The following is an 18,275-nucleotide window of genomic DNA, read 5'->3' as shown; positions in this document are numbered from 1 at the left end:
TGTTTTGAGAAGTCTCCGGCAGCGCGTTTTAAGTTTTTGTGGATTAGCGCAGTGCTTCCCAACCTTTTTCAGTTCGCGAGCACATTTTAAGGCAAGTTTTATTTTCCGACCCACAATGAGATATGACCAAACGAATTAAAAACATTGTTGCATAAATGTTACGTAATGATAATGTAGTAATTTCGTGACCTAATAGAAATCTGTAGCATTTAGAAATGCTTCGCGACCCACTGGTTGGGAAGCACTGGATTAGCGCAATGTATTTCTACGCTTGGGTGCGTTCCCGAACCAACATTGAGAGTATGGGAAGATTGGTGAAACTAAACGCAGTAGAATTTTATTTGCACACCAAGAACTGCTGGTTATAATTTACATATTTGGAAATATTAAAATATTTTACTGTATAAAGGTCACAAAAAACATTTGTACTTGTAATACAACGCACTGAACAATTATTCTATACATAAATAGATCACTATCAGCATAACACACGAAATACAGGTTGCACGATATCGGTGTAATTTCAAATCTACTCCTAATTTGCATAAATGTGAGTCGAAATTCGTTTTATTTCAAAACTTAGCTGTAGGTGAATGTGAACGACATGACGTCAACGCACCAACAGAAAATAACAGAATGTTGGCAGTCAACCATTGCAACAATACGCGCGCGTACCAAACAATGATGATAGAATGTCAGTGGAACAAAAATTGTTTTCGTAGAGCACAAAAAAGAAGACAATCTACGTCACAATGACGTCACCATTTCAGACCCTCCTGGACTTGGTCGATGAGTTCGGCGCTTTTGTTGAGCGCAGCTTTTTCGTCGTCGCTCAAATTAACATGTACAATGCTGCAAACCCCGGATGCGTCCAACACACAGGGCAGAGAGAGGCATACGTCATGCTTTACTCCCACCTGACCCTGTAAATGTGGTAATTGTTAAAGATTTTCTGAGGACGTTTGGAGGCGGAAACTACAAGAAATCTGTTCATGTTTTTGTTCAAGAATGCATTGTGATGACGTCATCAACCCCTAAGAACAATTATAGAAACATCCCTTGCGTTTCAATGAACTCCCTTGCCCAATTTTATATTTCGAAGCAAGAATAATTAAAAATAACGCTGCAATACCAACAATTGCCAGCCACCTAGCGGACGAACCAAACCTGCGACCGGTTAAATGTTTAATGACGTGACGTCATAATGCGTTGCCGGGTTTATAGAACGCTTTTAACGTTCTTGTCTATGAAGTTACCTGCACGAAACAGGAAACAGCCATCACCCTTTGCTTGTTGGTCAGAATCGCTTCCACTATCTCCGCACTGCTCAAACCGATCGCCCAGTTGGTGTAACCTTTCAGCTTTATGACGTCATAGGCGCTGTTGAAATAAAAGAATAATTGTTATTGTAAAACCTTACAATGCTTTTTTGTGCAATAAAACATTTGTTTTAAGATAAAGATTTATGTTGGAATAACGCTGGAAAAAAGAACAGAATTACTTAGGCCATATTTGTTTAGAAAACATATTGCGTTAATTGAATACATTGGAAATACCAGTGGGGGGAGAAATGAGAATGGTGGTGCATGTACCATATATACATACATACCGGTCGTTATCAGGGCGAAGATAAACATTGATGTTTAACAGACATTATATTGCTATGTTAATACCACGACATTCATATAACGCAATGTAAGTTTTTCAAACACTTTATTACAGTTGTTCTGAACTAGGAATGCGAGTTCTGTTACTGCGGAATGTTAAATCAATAGGTTGGCTTATATAAATACTTGATTACATGATATCAAAGGGGAATGCAAGAACCGGTTTGTGATTATAAAGCGCTGCCTTTAAGTAAATAGGTTAAGAATCACTGTTCTAAGAGGCTTCTAAGCGCTGCCAGTTTTGACGAAATATGACGTCATATAAAGGTGAGTTTGAAATATAAAACACAAGACTGCTGTCGTGGAACAAGCGGTTGTCGTAATTTAAATCGCCACAAAGGGGAAGTCTTAATTAGGCTTTTTGAATGACAAGACAGTCGTCATTCAACGCAACATGCACTGATAAAACCTAACAGGTCAGCTCTTTTTGGTTGTCATTATTTCTCAAAATCATCAAGTCGCTTTCATACCCGTCCACAACTTCTTTGTGTATTTTGTCCCAACCTTTGGGTCCGTCCTTTCTACCGATTTTCGGTTCGATTGAAGTAAGATTCGTCCCTGCCACATTTACACCACTCCACAGAGGAACTGAAACAATTGAAACATGATGATACGGACTGGGATTGACGACAAGTGCCCTATCCGCTTTCACAATGACGTTGGCAGGTGTTTAACGGTCATTTGGGTGCATTTAATTCAACTGTAATGCCCACCGGATATTTGTTACAACACAACAACTGAAATCAGACAAAGTACCCTAAGTTGTCAAGCGGAAACAAGGCAACAGATTTATTTCATGAAATGTTACCACTGGAGTCGCCGTGTTCTCCGATAATCCATCCATGAACACTAATGGGCGAAACACGTAGACGCTGTGATATGATATGACGGAAGCGGGCAGAGTCCAAGTTGGTACCTGAACCAACCACTCGGTGGCGTGGTAGTCCAGATAGTTTCCAGGCAACGAACGTCATAAGGTCAACTACAAAAATATGTCAATGGTTTTGGGTGTCAAAAATAAAGGCATAAAAATATATGGGACTTTTGAAAAGTTTGACAAAAGCTTGTGTAAGATTGCCCCCAATCCAATAAAATAACCAATAATATTTTTTTTCTGGCATACATGTAAATATATGTTATATATACGAATATGACCTATTCAACTCCACCGTCCTTCCTGCTATTCAACAGGTCTTCCTGAGGGCAGCCTTAACATGTGAAGTTTCCAGTGTACTTGCTTTGTGTTATTAATATCAGAGGAAGCCTTACTAATAGCAGACAAGTTACCAGTTTGTTTTTCCTTATTACCTGGGTTTGACACAACCATAATAATTGCTTCGGGGCTGTGTTTCACAATTTGGGGAATGATTGCTTTAAAGATGTTCACATTACGTTGTACCAAGTTAAGTCGTGATTCACCGACTTGCTGTCGTGCCCCAGCAGTCACAACAACAATCTTGCTTCCAGCTGACAAGCTGTAATCTACATTATAGAAATTAATACCTTTGAAAACATTACATAAATATATATGACATAAAAAAGTAAGGCATTTCAATTAGCAAATGAATCTCTTTGACCATAACAAATCTCAATACTACCACCGTGGATAAATCCACATACTTTAAAATTTATTTTCTTTGCCACTTTTAAAACATTTGAACAACAGCAACACGCAACAGAAAAGATGTCTTAATATTTATTCTATCAATTTATGATTTACAGAGACTGACTTATAGGTCAATTGTATAGCAACCAAAATTCAATCGCAATAACTAGTTTTGTTTCTTCAGACCTTTGCCTCCAGTAATCTTAACATTTGAAAGGAAGAGGTTTCCATGGTTAAGATCAAGAACTTCTCCTTTCAGTTTATCCTCAATCACGTCGATTAATGTGAGATCAGTTGCAAGGTGCTGAACAAAAAGCATATATTTAAAAAGTTTGAAAGTCCAGGAACCTACCTACTTAACACAAAAGCAGGTTGTTAAAATCAATGTCATAGAAAAAAACACTTCTTCCATATGCAATCAATTTAACTGATTTTTAACTGTTAAATTGCCTTTTTGCATGAACACAAAACAAAATAAAACATAAGGTTTAATGAAATCTCACCTTAAGCAGAATGCTCATACTGCATGCCATGCCCACCATACCGACACCAACTACAGTTATTTTACATGGTGGTCGGCCAGCTTCTCCTGATATTTTTGTGAACAATCTTTCCCTAATGGTATCATCAAATTCATCGCTGCCCTCACCCATGATGTGGTCAATAACTGCGTCGCTTGGACCTTGTCTATACTGCAAGTACAGACTTACTAAGCTATGCAAAAAGGTTGCCATTCAACCACCTTTTTAAACAAAAAATGTATGACAATTCTCAACTCAAAAGTTAACAATAAAAATAAATACATATACCTGCTGCATCTTTAACACTCTAAAAGCATCTCAGAGGAACATTAGCTTTGGTTTATGTAGCATTAACCAGCAATAAATGACATGCATGACAATTTTTAACATGACAGGCGCACATTATAATTTATAGGAACTTCCGATCATAGTCATAAAGGAAGAAACACAAGCTGTTTATTGATGCCAGAACCACTGCAACTATGCCACAAACCAATGCCAAGAAATGCAAACTAAACTTTTTATGATGAACAATTTAGTTTGGTGGTTTAAGTAACATTTCTCCAAAAGGAAAAATATTACATAATTTTTTTTAATATGATAGGAAATATATTATAATAAAACTGTACCTAACTTTGCTGTTCAGACGTATACCTTGTATAAGCAGATCTGATATACATTAATACATATTGGATACCTTAAAGCAGACCTTTTAACTGCAATCTGCAATAATGGACAAATAGGCTACTACAATGCAACAAAGAATAAAATACTTCCTGCCATGCACCTCCTTTTAGGTTTTACCAGTAAAATACCTTTTCCTTTCTTCTATAAGACTTGACGACCAAAAAATTTTCCATTCTCCAAAACACTTGGTAATTATTAACTGCTGGCGTTTGTTTGGGTATCGTATATATGCGCTTCAAGGAATGAACTAAAGCTTTACTGTCAAAAGTTTACCACGCCATCTAATAAGTAGGCACGGTCTACGTGCCAAGATTTGACACCCCGGTTTGCAAAACATCTGCTTCGCGCAAGGAGTCACGTAGCTACCTCTCCTACGTCATAATGCCCGGCGCGATCTCAATTCAACCTATAGAAGGGAAATTCCCCAGCTTGCAGACCAATGCACGCAAATTTTTTCGTCAAATAATTTTATTTGAGTAAAGTAGATAACTTTCAATCACGATTGTATATCCTTTAGTTTGTTATTGGGAATTATTATTTGAGATAAATTGTTTTGTGTTTACAATTTTTATGTAGCCGGTTACCATACAACTACTCCTTGCTCTCCGCCAAAAACAAAAATTTTAAATAGCTGTAGGCTTACTTGTTTCTGGTAGTAGTGTTTTAGTTTTTCATCATTTTCATCACCCAAATATTAGCTGAGTGTACGCAGAATGGACCTTCATAGCTTTGGTTTATTTCGAAAGACCAACACCAGATAGCATAGTGTAATAAAATGAAAAACCAGCTAATCATTTATGACTACATATTTACAATTTGTGACAAACTATTAGATGGTTGTTATTTAGGGTGTAGTTTATTTTGTGTGTTTTACTTTTGTGAATACTAACCTTTTAATAAAGTTTTGCACTTTTTTCTTGTCATTGAAGAACAGATATAATAAGCAATAGAACAAAGTGTCTAGCTTAACTTAGATATCAAGTGATAAAAAGTAGCAACATTGGAAATATGCTTTACCAATGAGAAAGAATTTGTTAACCCATCTTGCCCATTAATTTATACAACCTATGGAATATATGTGGGTGCAAAATATTTGGAGTTAATAACTTTGAAGATGAAAGCCAAAGCTAAAATGCTGTTATACATTAGTAATAGTAAACGTTTCGAACACTAACTGCGTTCATCATCAGTACTACAATGAGTGCATGCAAGAAAAGCGTCAGGGTAATAAAGGACATGCCTCTGGCTTGTTGCGCGTTGGTGCTGCTGCTGTTTCCCTTCTGCCTGCTCAGTCCTTTATTACCCTGACGCTTTACTTGCATGCACTCATTGTAGTACTGATGATGAACGCAGTTAGTGTTCGAAACGTTTACTATTACTAATGTATAACAGCATTTTAGCTTTGGCTTTCATCTTCTATGGAATATACATCTATACTTTCAAAGAATTGTTTCTTATGTGAGGCTATTTTGCCGCAATAACCTAGATTCTTAAACATGAACATCTTTCATTTCTAAAACACAACCAAACGTGAAAAACTGCATGCAGTTGAGTTCGGAAATCGTAACAGTGAATGAACACGAATATGTGAGAATTTGCTATATAACGCCAGCCATCGCCATGTACTTGGTGTGCCTGCCACTGGCAATAAGCTTCCCGTTTTGATCCCTGATTTCGGCTGTAGCGAAGGCCAGGGTACGTCCACGCTTCAGCACTTCAGACGTGATCGTCAACTGATCCCCCTCCTTCGGATTGGAGAGATATGACAAGTTCAAATCCACAGACACTCCAAACTTTGCGTCTTCAACTGTTGCCAAGGCGTACGACGAAACAACGTCTATTAACGTGGCAGTCATCCCACCGTGCACGAAGCCGTACATGCTTACGTGTTCTTTGTCCACTGTCAGTTGGCACTTGATTTTGCCCTCGCCTGCAGATACGATGTTCAGGTGGCGATAACATCTATCAAAGGTCTTGACCTCTGCCAGACTTTTGACGATGTTTCGCAACGCTGTGGCAGCAGCCATGGTCAACGAAGGCTTCTGTTTGTTGGTTTTGCTTAAAGTTTATATACCACTGTGTAAAAAACTTGAAAGCTGATTACACTGTAAAATAACTTCTAGTAGTCTAGTCTGAGATATTTTTGAAGATTAAACCATGTTGTTCATATTTGCAGACGAGTCTCCAGCCTGTTTGGGTTGTGTTTCTCACAGCGGATGACTGATTTGTTTCGGAACTAATGGTAACAACACGTACATCCGGGATCGCACCAAAGCTTTATAAAGCGTACACCGGTTCCTTTACCCAACAACATATATTTTTAACAAATTATGCAAAATAAACTTCAAATTCTAGTCAATATAATCAACAGTTCTCGTGGTACGTATGTTGTTGCTTTGAAAGTGCTTTTTGACATGCTCAAACCTTGCACTTTTCCTTCCAGCCGTGCGGTCCGATATGCAATAATTAATCACAGAAGGCTTTACTACCGAAGTAACTGCGCTTTCAAGATATTCATCATCGAGTCTACAAGCTTCTGATAACGAACCGCCTACCATCACATAGGAATGAAAATCTTTCTGCTGTGTGGTACATGTCACATTTGGTATGTGCTGAGTAGAGTTATTGTACCTTTAATAGACGAAGTGTATGGGTGGCATTGTTGACTTTGACAACACCCTAATTGCGAAACAGGAAGCACCGTATATGCTTGTATATTAGCTTGATAATTTTGAGCGATACGGGTGTGGTGTCTTTATGACTGCGAGGAAGTTTGAGGTAGACTGTGCCGAAGTTTTATAAAAACATTGTGTTAAACACAACGATGATGCTGCCCGTATATTATAGCTTTCAGTATCAGACAAAAAGTTATCTGCCCAGAAGACTTAACACGGAAACAAGTCAAAATATTTTAGTTTTTGGTTTGCGGTGGCTTACTGTCAATTTCTTGGTAATGTTTAGTCGTGAGTTCAATTTAAGCTTTATATGCGTGTTATTAGTTTGATGTCAGACTATAAGATGTTCTTTGACGAACCACAGAAATGGTAAAAGATACGTTGAACTAACGGCGCTTGTATTTTAATCATCACCCAATGTGTAATGAGGTTTATGTTTGCAAAAATTGGAGCATTGCCCGCGGTAGCTTGACTTGCTAAACGTCACAACACGAAAAGATTAGTTTGCGCTTTTTTCAGATTAAACTTTAGTTGCGCAATATTTCAATTGGGAAACGCTTCTTTTTAAACACTCAGTGCCATACATTGCATGCTATAGCCTATAAATTGAAAAAGATTATAGGTATCTTAAAATCCATAGAAATAATAAATAAGCTAACTTGTTAAATTAACATAGCTTTGTTTTTCTCCAGGAAACATAAAATAGATTTAATGGCGTCACAAAACGAGTCGGTTAGCTTCACAGAGCCGTTGTACAGCAGTGCGGCCTGGATTGGTCTCCAGCTAACCGCTTGCTTTTTCATCATTTTTCAAACGTACATACTTGTGTGTCTACTTCTCTATGAGCGACACCGGAAAAAAGTGGATTCGAATCCGGTTGATGAAAAACCTACAGAACACTTCACCAAAAAGAAGAAAAGGTTCAAAAGTACTATTTGGTAAGGTAGTTTAACAGCAACACCATAAGATAGCATTAATTATCAATACATTTTTCCGTTTTCGACACTTACAGCAAATCAATATTCTTCTGCTTATTACCAGCTTTTTATTGTAAATTTCTCAAATTAATCCACCGTCAAAATATCACATACAAACCTTCATAGATATGTAAATCGTTTAAAACAGTATTTCAACAAATCTCAAGATTATTTTCAAGAAAAAGTTTTACTCGTCAATCGAAGAATAACATGTCATTTCCACATTTATATGTAGTTTTTTCTTCTTCTTAATTTTAATATCAGCAATGTCTCGACGTTTGATTCTCGGATTTCCTTTTGTAGGTTGGACAGAATCGCAATCATGGCTTGCATGAATGCTCTGCTCAAATGCTCCACAGAGGAAATAGATCTGTTCCTCGGCACCAAGTATCCAACGGCTTGCGACGCTTACACATACCTTACGATTATCGGCTACGGCGCTTGTTTGTCCAATGTTTTGCTTTTCGTGTGGCTTCGGCAGGCAGCTGTCCAATCACACCCGAAACTTAAATCCCTGGCCGGAACCCGGATTCGTATTCTAGCTAGTCGTGTGCTGCTGGTGTTGCTCGTGTTCACCTTCATTATTCTCTTCGCATTAAACTTCGTCACAGTCAAAACCGAACCGAGTCCCCAAGGTTGCGTCTTCGCTGACAAAGGCACAGTGTCGCAGTCGGTGCGTTCCAGTTCCGGCCTTGTGTTCACAGTGTTCTTCCAACCGGTCCTGGCATCGCTTCTCCTTTATCCTTTACTCAAGAAAATGCCCAAAACCGGCAAAAATTGCAAGGCAATGCCGGTTGAGAGTAAGATAAGGAGAGTTCTCAAACGGACTTTGATCACGCTAGGTGTTATTACAATTACGGATATAATCACCATTATTGCGTCATACAAGTTGCAGTTTAAACCTTGTATTTACTTGTCTTCTGTTTATGACGCGAATTGCCTGATCGGCGTGCTTTCTTTGGTTTTCGCGCAAGCCAATTGGAAAGAGAAGCTTCTGTTTGAGCGACACAAAAAAGTTAAAAATGACCATGGCACTGAAATTAAAACGGAATCCTGTTGATGAAATAAGCTTTTTTTTATGTCCCAGCTCTCCGTTTCAACTGAAACACACCAAACACTGCATGAAAACTTCGCAGAATGTATGTTACCGTAAGTGGGCGCAAACGAGTCGTACATTTTCTTGTCCTTCGGCGCGAATTTGCTGCCACTCGTTTACAAACATGATTCAGAGTGTATTATTATATTTTCTGTTAAATGCTGTACACAATTAAAATACATCGTTTCCCTTTTTTTTGTGTAATATTTCGGTATCTTTTGCTTTTACTCTAAAAATTCGTGATAATAACCAGTGCCATATGTTCTTGTTCACACGATAACGGTGAATGTAACTTTGGCGTTTTTAAATAGATAGAATTTTACACCAAAAACGCCCAGGAAGCCTAACAATGATCATCGAATGAGCTAATGTTACCAAATGAAGAAGTTACATCAGCCTGAATAAGACAGCTTGGTTCTTTGGTCGGTGTAACCTCGGTTTCACACGTTATCTGTTTAATTGAAGTTTATTGACTACAATTAGAAAATATTTTTTTCAAATGAATGCAAGCACACAAATTTTACACGTTGTCATTTTACGTGATAAACAAACGCCAGCACAAATGTAAATGTAATAATATCGGAGGAAAGTCAAGTGCGGCGAAAAAAAAACGTTCCGTCGATGATTTTGTTTCCCTACTTGTCCTGAACGAGGGGCGACAGACATGATAAACCTGTATCACCTCCACAACGAACCTGTGTTGAACCGTACAATGACGTAATGGAAAAATCCATTGGTTTCGGCGTGCAGATGTGTGGTGGTTGTGTCATGTGAAAATATTTGTTTATAATATTAAGGAAGCGAAATACGGCATCATATCAAGTATTCACTATTTCAGTATTTATTGTCAAAAGACGTTCCTTTTGTATTGTGGATAATATATCTTACTTGACATGGGTTAGAGGGCTCTGCTCCTGGCTGTCAGTGCCGAACTATCCTGCCTGTATGGTAAGCTTAGACAACCGCTTGACAAAGAGCGGCGGTCGGTCGCGGTACAGCACGTGCGCACGCTTTTCCAATTCTTAATTCTTCAAGAGAAAAACTGTTGCGCGGCTGCGTATTTTGAACTTGATTTTCAAGCAGCGATTTTCAAGCGCTGGTGTCACACCTTGACATTGCAAGTGAGTAAAGGTGGACAAATGTCTACAAATACAACACTTTAATGGAAATATAAACATATTTTTCACTTAAATTCTACGTTGTTGAAAATCGGCATCTCAAACATCTTCGATGGATGAAATATTGCATGAAAACAGCTGGTTTCAGTTTAGGCTTAAATGCAAATATATAGAAATTAACCAACCTTGTAAATCGTAACTTTCAACGCTGGCGTCACATAACCCAGTTGTAAACGCGCAGTACGTTAAATCGTTATACTTAATTGATCACAACCTTCAAACCTAATTCGCATCTTCACAACTCCACCAGTTTAAAAGTTCCATCGCACAATTTTCGCTAAACCTTACGCAAAAGAAGCTTACCTTGTTGTGCATTCTTCACATAATTGGAACATGGACGGACCGAAGGCTGAAGACGGTGTTACGCTTTCCGGCAGAAATCGCACAGCCTACTGACATCCGACTCGACGACAGACCTTTTTCTTCATTGTAACTTTTTAAATACCCGTTCGCACTTTTGTCTGTCTGAATTCGTTGTCATTCTCTGTCGTTAACTTTTAACTAACAACTGACACGCGGTAGAAGTTACTCGCTTAGTCACTAATGCGCTTGGAACAATTTAACTTAAGCCACCTGGTATTGCAAACGTGTGTTTCCATTAATAAACAAGTCTGCCACGGAGTTTTAAATTCAGTAGTCTACAGCAAGAAAACGCAAGCAGACTTTAGATTCAGCAAAACAGCGACTGGGAATCCCATTGGTACGCTGCAAGACTGGCCTTCAATGTCCAAGGTACGACAAAAACTGCCCTTATCCATTACCAATGTGTTGTCAAATTGTCAAATTTAACAATGCAGGGTAATGGGCTACAGTGTATTTAACATCTGACACAGAAGTTGCAAGCTGAAAGATGACAACAAACATGCCCTCTGCCAAAATTTAGTCATCAACACACAACTAATGTGCAAGCACAGTTTTGCAGACTGTTGGCGAGCTCAACCAAAACAATTCAACGTGCAAAAAAGTGAACTTTATAAGGTTTAGAACTGCACAACAGTCACTGACCATAATGCGAAAATAGGCAAGGTATACATTTAATGACAGAGGGGACACAAAAAAATATTAGACATAAACATATTTTCATGACAAAATCATGAAGTTACAAATATGTCCAAAATTGTAAGACACATCAATATGTTATGAAAGTAATTAATATATAAGTTTATTTTGTAACACAATTTTTTGCAAAATATTATTGCCAAAATCGTGTAAATTCCATACAAATCACGTGTGGCAAAAAAATAAAAGCATTAAATATACAAAAACTTCAGCACAATTTATTAAAACTGAGTTTTTTTATGCAAAAAGCCTTCAGCAACATCACAACACAAGATTTAAAAGAAAGAAGCCATCAACATTAAACAAAAGCACCATTTTGAATGTAGTTTGATATATACTGCATTTCTTACATTTTCAACAGCACTTTTGTCAGAATAAATAAATCTAACAAACTATTCTATAAGATAACCAATGCAAAAATAGTTGAGTGGTAATGCACCAAGTTTCCAGAAGTATGGGTTCCTGGTTGCAGATTGAAGTTTCCACCTATTTCACCAAACCCATGGGTTGTAACTAGAGGCACATTGGGCAGTGCAATTTCAAACGCTTTTCTCTCAATAAAGCCATAGTCTTCACCGTTATAGTCACTATACCATTCAAAGTCATGCATGCGGCCAACACAAGAAACCATAAAACCAAATGCATTGGTTTGTCCAGGCTTCAACTGTAGCTGACTCGGAATGGAGTTTTTAAGCAAGTCCAGTTTTTGTTTCAGTTCCACCATTGTGTTGACAGTGTTGTCTAATATTACTGAAGAAGAAAACGCCCCTTTTCCACTTACTGCTATTGCAAGAAAAGAACCAGTCTTTTGAATGTTACGAGATGTGCTTCTAAATTTGGCCCCTGACAATGAGCTCTCTGCAAGTTTTACAAATGCATTTGAACATAGTTGAGAGTGTTGCACGCCTCCTTCTACTTCACAACCAAGTACAACCGCATTGTTATGGCGCAGTACATATGTTTCCATTATAGGACATATCATTGACCGTATCCATGGAGCAATCACATGCTGCGATGTTAGTCGATAAAAAAATATAACCGCTTTCAGCTCACGCTGTTCCTTTAAAAAGTCTGTCAGTGCGTTAGCAAGGCCCATTCTCTCTTTTGCAGTGCCCATGGATTGCCAAGCAAGGACATCAATAGTGGACTTGCTGACAGATGAAAAAAACAAAGTTTCGTTCCTTAAACATGTGTTCAACTCATTCCCAGGGCGGCACATGGCCCCTTTGAGCATTATGAGCACACAAGAGGTGGGAATATAACGTAGCATGACTTCATTTAATTGTCGGAAGTTTTGCAGGCACTCCTTGTCAGTAACCTGGTTTAATCTATGAACAACAAAAATGATGCGTGGAAAGTGTGTCCAAGATGCTCTCCATTTGAGAAAATGGTCTATCATTTGTCTATGTTCTGGAGCGAAGTTATTGCACTCATATTTAACACGCTTCACCAGCCGACCATATTTGTTTTGAAAAGTGCTGTAAAATTCACCATCAGAACGCTCACATCTCGAAGCTTGGGCACTGTCAGTTTCTATCACATTGTACTGAACGAAGGTTGTCTTTGATCTCCTGGCCACAATTTTGTCAATAATTCGCTTCCAAACTGAACACACTCGTCTCTTGGTTAACAGATCGACGATAGGCAAGCATGAAAGAATTTTCTCAGAAATTTCTTCGATACCTGTTAACACCACCAGGGTGTTATCCATGATGTTGACTAAGAATACCTGAATAATAAACAAAAATATTAGGAAATAACTTTACTTATGGTTGACAGCTATGTTGTGGCCAGAGTTGGTAAATACACATTGACTGAGTAAATGTTGCAGAGGTGGTTTTAGCATTGTGATATTGCGATTATTTGAGTTAAAATATACCGCTAATCTTCCTTCATTTGTGTGCAAAACATAAGACAAATACAAACATACAGCAGCATGCATTTACTGGCAGTGAAGTGGGTGCACTTAAACAAAACAGTCTTTGAAAAGTTAAACAGAAGTATCATTTTGTTTTTCTTCCGTGTCCATGTCACATTTCTCTTCTTGGTCATCAACCTTGTGATCTGGCAAATTACTCGCATTGTCTGTTTCAGCTGCAATTTCACCCTCAGTTTTGTCATTATTGGCTTCATTTTCAGCAGGTGTAGGGGAAGTGTCAGTTGTATCAGCAGACTCGCTGTTTTTATCATTTTGTGAAGGTGGTTCTTCTTCTTTTGATGGTTCATTTGGTTCATTTGATGACTTTATTTCCATCATTTCTGCCTTATTTTCGGTTTCAGTTTCATCATTAGTGGGGTTTTTCTCTGCATCTTCTTTTGACTCCCCCGTCGAGTTTTCATTGGGTACTGCTGATGCTTTGATTGCTTCATTCTTTTCAGCAGCTTGTTCCTTTAGAGCAGCTTTTATTTGTTGCTTTTTCTTGTACTCTGCATAATATTCTTGTGGAGTCATGTTTTTTAGTCTTTTCATCTCATTAGCAAACTCATTTTCTTGCTTTTTCCACTTTCGTTTGATGTTGGCATGATTTTTTTCAATGTCCAGCAGCTCATTTTGCAATTTTGTTTGATGTTTTTCCAAGGAAAGGACCTGATTTTTAAGGACATTTAGGCGTTGCTCTGTGACAATACCTTTTCCACTTGGAATGACTGAAGAGTCAGCTAGGATGTCCTGCATAAGACGGTGATTCCTTTGAAACCGAGCAGCAGCAATATGTTTTACTGAAAATCCTTCATCTGTATCTGCACTGGCATCTTCAATGGGTTCAATGCTCATACATGACTCTTCAGTAACAGTGGAGCGACTTTCAGCAGCTGCTTCGGCCTCTGCTCTGCTTTTGGCTTGTAAGAAAAGTTGATAAGCTGGAGAATTATGATAAGATTTCATTTGTTCCTGGTACTCGAGTTTTTCTGCTTCATACTCATCAATGTAAAGTTGCTTGTCACTGGTTTGCAACTCACGCCACATCTTACCAATGATTTTACCAATTTCCCATAGCTTTAGATCTGGCTGGTGAGCTTTGACATCATCCCATACTTTCCTGCTGTAACGCATGTATGGCATCAAAGGCTTCTCTGGAGCCTTAGGTGCCTTTGGTAGAGCACCAGCTGCACCATAACTTTTGCCATTGTGAGGATTTGGTCCTAAATAAAGTTTACTGAATGCTGGGTGATTGTATTGGCTATTAATGTACATAACTGTGCTTTGGGCTATGCCATTGGAAGTGCTGGGTATACCACTCACAGAGGAAGCCACGTCAAAGGCCACTGACCGGGTGTAGCGCCGTGACATCTGTATTGCTCAGCTTACGCAATGCACCTAATTCCTAAAAGCATTTAACCAAAGAACCATTGTTGTGATAGTACTATTGACTACTATGGTACAGCAAAGATTTAGCCAAAATGGAAAGGTTCAAGATTAGGCACAGTCTTTTTAACTAATTACCTTATTAACCCAAAGGTTTAATTTCAAAGAAACAAACGCAAAATGTTTGGTAAACACCACAAAAAGAACGGAATTTCTACCGAAACAATCGTAAAATGAGCCAAAACATGTCAAGGCTTGCATGACTGATTTCTGACTTTTATGTGATTTGCTGCAGATCGGTCACGGTTGAACGAACGTGGATAAACATCGTTTTTTGTCACAAAATAAATGATTAGACTTGGGTTTAAAAAATATTCCTGATATCTCGCGACCCAAATAAGAGCATGTAACGCGATTTTGAAAAAACAAACATGGGATTTAGAAACCTAAACAGATCAGCCAGATCTCTAGGTCACATTTGTGCATTCTTTGTTCAGTATGTATGCATATATGTTCACAATTTTTTTGCAGTTTTTCTTGCTCTAATTTTTGTAAAGATACAGGTTTGCCAACTTCTTGTTTAACAAAGAAAACTTTTAAATTTTATTCTATGCAATACGTTTCTGAGTAAAAACGCCTAAATCGTATTTAACTCCTTGCATTTTCCATTTCGTGTAGTGTTACTCATGCGTGACGGCACACTTTCAACGGAGTTGTCGTTCGATGTTTGTGTATTCTATGGTCTGATATAGTGCAATGCGGATGGTTAACACACACAAAAAAAACGTTGCGATTCCATGTGGATTGGTTTGCTACATGCTAATGTTTAGTCAAGGTTTTACATCTGCTTACAAGAAATCTCCACATATTGTTTAACACAGCACTGTCTATAGGTGTTTCTATGAAGTTAAATCTCAAAGACACCATCAATATAAAGTACAATACTTGAACAAAGCACAGGTAGAAAGTATTACATTCTAGCAAAATTAAAAAAGACATTCACATTTTTTAAAAGGAACAGTCTTTCATGTTTTTATTTTGTTCACATTTTTTGGGAACCGATCTTGCATCAAGCGTAAATAGTTCAACTACTTGGCAAAATAGAAGTAGATATATGACAGGACCCTACGTCATACACCTCCCAGTGCTATTGTGTTTGGTCACAACAAGTCTTGTAGTCGTCCCAAGTGATTTCCCCGCATTCCAAAGTCAACAATCACCACAGTGACGTAACAAGCGAGTACAAGCCCGGATGGACGTTGAGCTTCGGTGCAAACAGCTAAGATGTTATTAATTTGAGCCTGGGTGCGACTTGCTTAAAACGCGTCCCTCGATCTGCTACTATATTTTCCCTCACTTACCTGTTAAAAGTCCATTTATGGAGTGTGATGATCAAGAAGGTTTTGTTGCCAAAAAAGATAAAAATTACGATGAAAATTATCGCTAAGTGTTTCTTTGTGTTGACAAATAAAACACAGGACGATAACCTTGGAATGAAGGTCGAACGCCTTGACTAAAATTGCCAATCGCAATGAATGATGTTTATTTTCGTCAGTTTTAGTTGGGTTGCATTCCACTACCCCCACTTACATGTTAAAAATCACTTTATGGAATGTGATGATCCAGAAAGGTTTTATTGTCCAAAAAATCTGTCACTTCCAACTACTACCAAAAAGTGACTTATAGTTGCCCAAGATGAAAATTAAAGCTGAGTGTTTCTTTTTTTTAGGTAAATAACGACGAGATTAGCATCGCAATTAATCTCCTGTGTAGGGGCGAAGCACTGAGTCAATATTATCTTTGTTGTAAGGCTTAGCGAATGGCCGCCGGCTCTGGGAAGTTTCAAGCTGTTTTTACGGCGCACTCAAATATTTACTTTAGCCTAATGGCCGATTACGCCTGGCTAGCCACTTAACTGTGACGTTGCATGCTATACTATGACGTAACAACTATTAGTGGAATTAGGTTTTATTTTCTGGTGAGCCGAGCGTAATTGTTATTTTAATCCACTGGGTCCTGTTATTGACATTTTCGGTGCTAAGATGAACGCGTTTAAACCAGTCGTCGCATTAAAAAACATCGATACGTAGTTCTGCGTGTGCAACAAATAAGCTCATTGTCAGGCAATCGATAAAGCTCATCGGTGTAACCTTCCAAATCGAGAACGGTTTGCAAGATGTGGTGACAGCATCGGCTAAAACCAACCCTTTCTTACTAACACGCCAGGGGAGAAACCACAGTTTGAATTATATCTCATCGATTTTATGCCCAACGTGGCAGCTCCATTCCTTTCAGCTTTGGCGGATAGCATTGTGTGCAGCAGGAATTCAAAGGTACCGTTAACCACAACCATGATGTCATTATCGATTAATAGAGACCACGGCCAAGAATGCAAAATTGATTTTACGCCTTGTCACCCTGAACCACTGAAATATTCATATTTATGCCCTTTGAACAATGAGGACTTGGGTTTCGTTTAAACCGCAGTACGTTTGCGTTGTTGTAATCCTCGTTTACATGGTAATGATCCATTTTCCGTTTCGCCTTTAGTAAGGCAGTAGAATTTGCCTAAGTTTTTTCAGTCATATCTTTGGAAATAAATTGAACAAAAAGGGAACCTACTAAATAAGACTGTTTAAATTTTTACTAGAAAACTTTTCCAGTGGCAGCATGCACTTATTGTCAGTTGGGCATGTCTATTTTAAATTTGGCACACACCTATATAGTGACTATAGACATGTATTTAGCATTTTTTTCGTCTTTTAGTTACTTGACAATTTACTAAAAGCGTTGTTTGGCTTTCAACTACATCGGGTAAGCCCTGTTCATTTGACAAAAAGTTTCCCTCTTCATGTATTGTTATGTGCCGAAAGGTAGCTATATATATCCTATTTGACCACTACCAACCCGTCGGGGATGTAGCTCAGATGGTAGAGCGCGCGCTTAGCATGCGCGAGGTACGGGGATCGATGCCCCGCATCTCCACGTTTCTTTTAATTCATTATTTGGAGCAAAACGCATTCGAATTATCGAATTTTTGATGGTTTAACTGCAAAGATTCGCATTTTACGAAAAGCACAAGACGTAAAAATAAATGGTTATGTTTTTCTCAACTTCTTAAATTTTTTGTCAAAAACACGTTTTGCAAAAATTTAAATTAGGTTATTATTGTGCAAATTTGCTGATTCTAAAAACCAAACTACCATAGTGGAATAGTTGATTACCTATAAACACAAGTTGAGTCGAATGAAAAAAACGAAGGTGACGTAATTATTTCAGTTTGTTTCTACAAAAATTCCAGAGTATTTCGGAAGATATTTGATGCAAATCAGGCATATATAGCGTAAATTATGTCAAATGGTGATGTCTGTGGACTTTCCTGTCTTTGGATTTGCCATTGAAGCGTGGGAAAATTGTTTTCTTTTAAAATGTACGGCAAACTGGGAAATTGAATCGTGAAGCATTACAAACTGAGGAGATACCGTATCTCCTCGCAACATAAAAA

The 18,275-nt window shown here is 38.1% G+C and overlaps 4 protein-coding genes, 1 non-coding gene and 1 pseudogene across 5 annotated transcripts; 2 read left to right on the top strand and 4 right to left on the bottom strand.

Annotated features, from left to right (window-relative positions):
- Positions 1–315: 315 nt before the first annotated feature.
- Positions 316–4,759, bottom strand: LOC145911796 (L-lactate dehydrogenase B chain-like). The gene is made up of 7 exons (XM_082999236.1): positions 3,777–4,759; positions 3,460–3,577; positions 2,976–3,149; positions 2,476–2,649; positions 2,138–2,255; positions 1,257–1,380; positions 316–923 (listed from the first exon to the last, which is right to left on the bottom strand). The coding sequence occupies exons 1-7, from the start codon at positions 4,005–4,007 to the stop codon at positions 759–761; spliced, it is 1,104 nt and encodes a 367-aa protein (XP_082855362.1). The 5' UTR covers positions 4,008–4,759; the 3' UTR covers positions 316–758.
- Positions 4,760–6,041: 1,282 nt separating this feature from the next.
- LOC145911798 (acyl-coenzyme A thioesterase 13 pseudogene) lies at positions 6,042–6,784 on the bottom strand (annotated as a pseudogene).
- Positions 6,785–7,867: 1,083 nt separating this feature from the next.
- On the top strand, positions 7,868–9,276 carry LOC145910725 (uncharacterized). Its single transcript, XM_082997925.1, has 2 exons — positions 7,868–8,094; positions 8,437–9,276. The coding sequence occupies exons 1-2, from the start codon at positions 7,868–7,870 to the stop codon at positions 9,191–9,193; spliced, it is 984 nt and encodes a 327-aa protein (XP_082854051.1). The 3' UTR covers positions 9,194–9,276.
- A 1,933-nt stretch (positions 9,277–11,209) lies between these two features.
- LOC145910503 (uncharacterized) lies at positions 11,210–13,187 on the bottom strand. Its single transcript, XM_082997644.1, has one exon. The coding sequence runs from the start codon at positions 13,175–13,177 to the stop codon at positions 11,864–11,866; it is 1,314 nt and encodes a 437-aa protein (XP_082853770.1). The 5' UTR covers positions 13,178–13,187; the 3' UTR covers positions 11,210–11,863.
- Positions 13,188–13,195: 8 nt separating this feature from the next.
- On the bottom strand, positions 13,196–14,836 carry LOC145910504 (SWI/SNF-related matrix-associated actin-dependent regulator of chromatin subfamily E member 1-like). Its single transcript, XM_082997645.1, has one exon. The coding sequence runs from the start codon at positions 14,753–14,755 to the stop codon at positions 13,457–13,459; it is 1,299 nt and encodes a 432-aa protein (XP_082853771.1). The 5' UTR covers positions 14,756–14,836; the 3' UTR covers positions 13,196–13,456.
- Positions 14,837–17,682: 2,846 nt separating this feature from the next.
- Trnaa-agc (transfer RNA alanine (anticodon AGC)) lies at positions 17,683–17,755 on the top strand. Its single transcript has one exon. It is a non-coding gene; the product is annotated as a tRNA-Ala (tRNA).
- The last annotated feature ends 520 nt before the right edge of the window (positions 17,756–18,275 follow it).

Source organism: Ascidia mentula, chromosome 8, assembly GCF_947561715.1.
Source record: "Ascidia mentula chromosome 8, kaAscMent1.1, whole genome shotgun sequence".
NCBI classification, from domain to species: Eukaryota; Metazoa; Chordata; class Ascidiacea; order Phlebobranchia; family Ascidiidae; genus Ascidia; species Ascidia mentula.
This window is presented reverse-complemented; position numbering and strand designations above follow the sequence as displayed.

Coding starts and splice junctions, on each gene's coding strand:
- LOC145911796 (XM_082999236.1), bottom strand. CDS start 4,007: ATGGCAACCTTTTTGCATAGCTTAGTAAGTCTGTACTTGCAGTATAGA. Junction 3,578..3,776: donor GTATGAGCATTCTGCTTAAG/GTGAGATTTCAT, acceptor CTTTTTGTTCAG/CACCTTGCAACTGATCTCAC. Junction 2,650..2,975: donor TATGGTTGTGTCAAACCCAG/GTAATAAGGAAA, acceptor ATATTTTTGTAG/TTGACCTTATGACGTTCGTT.
- LOC145910725 (XM_082997925.1), top strand. CDS start 7,868: ATGGCGTCACAAAACGAGTCGGTTAGCTTCACAGAGCCGTTGTACAGC. Junction 8,095..8,436: donor AGGTTCAAAAGTACTATTTG/GTAAGGTAGTTT, acceptor TTCCTTTTGTAG/GTTGGACAGAATCGCAATCA.
- LOC145910503 (XM_082997644.1), bottom strand. CDS start 13,177: ATGGATAACACCCTGGTGGTGTTAACAGGTATCGAAGAAATTTCTGAG.
- LOC145910504 (XM_082997645.1), bottom strand. CDS start 14,755: ATGTCACGGCGCTACACCCGGTCAGTGGCCTTTGACGTGGCTTCCTCT.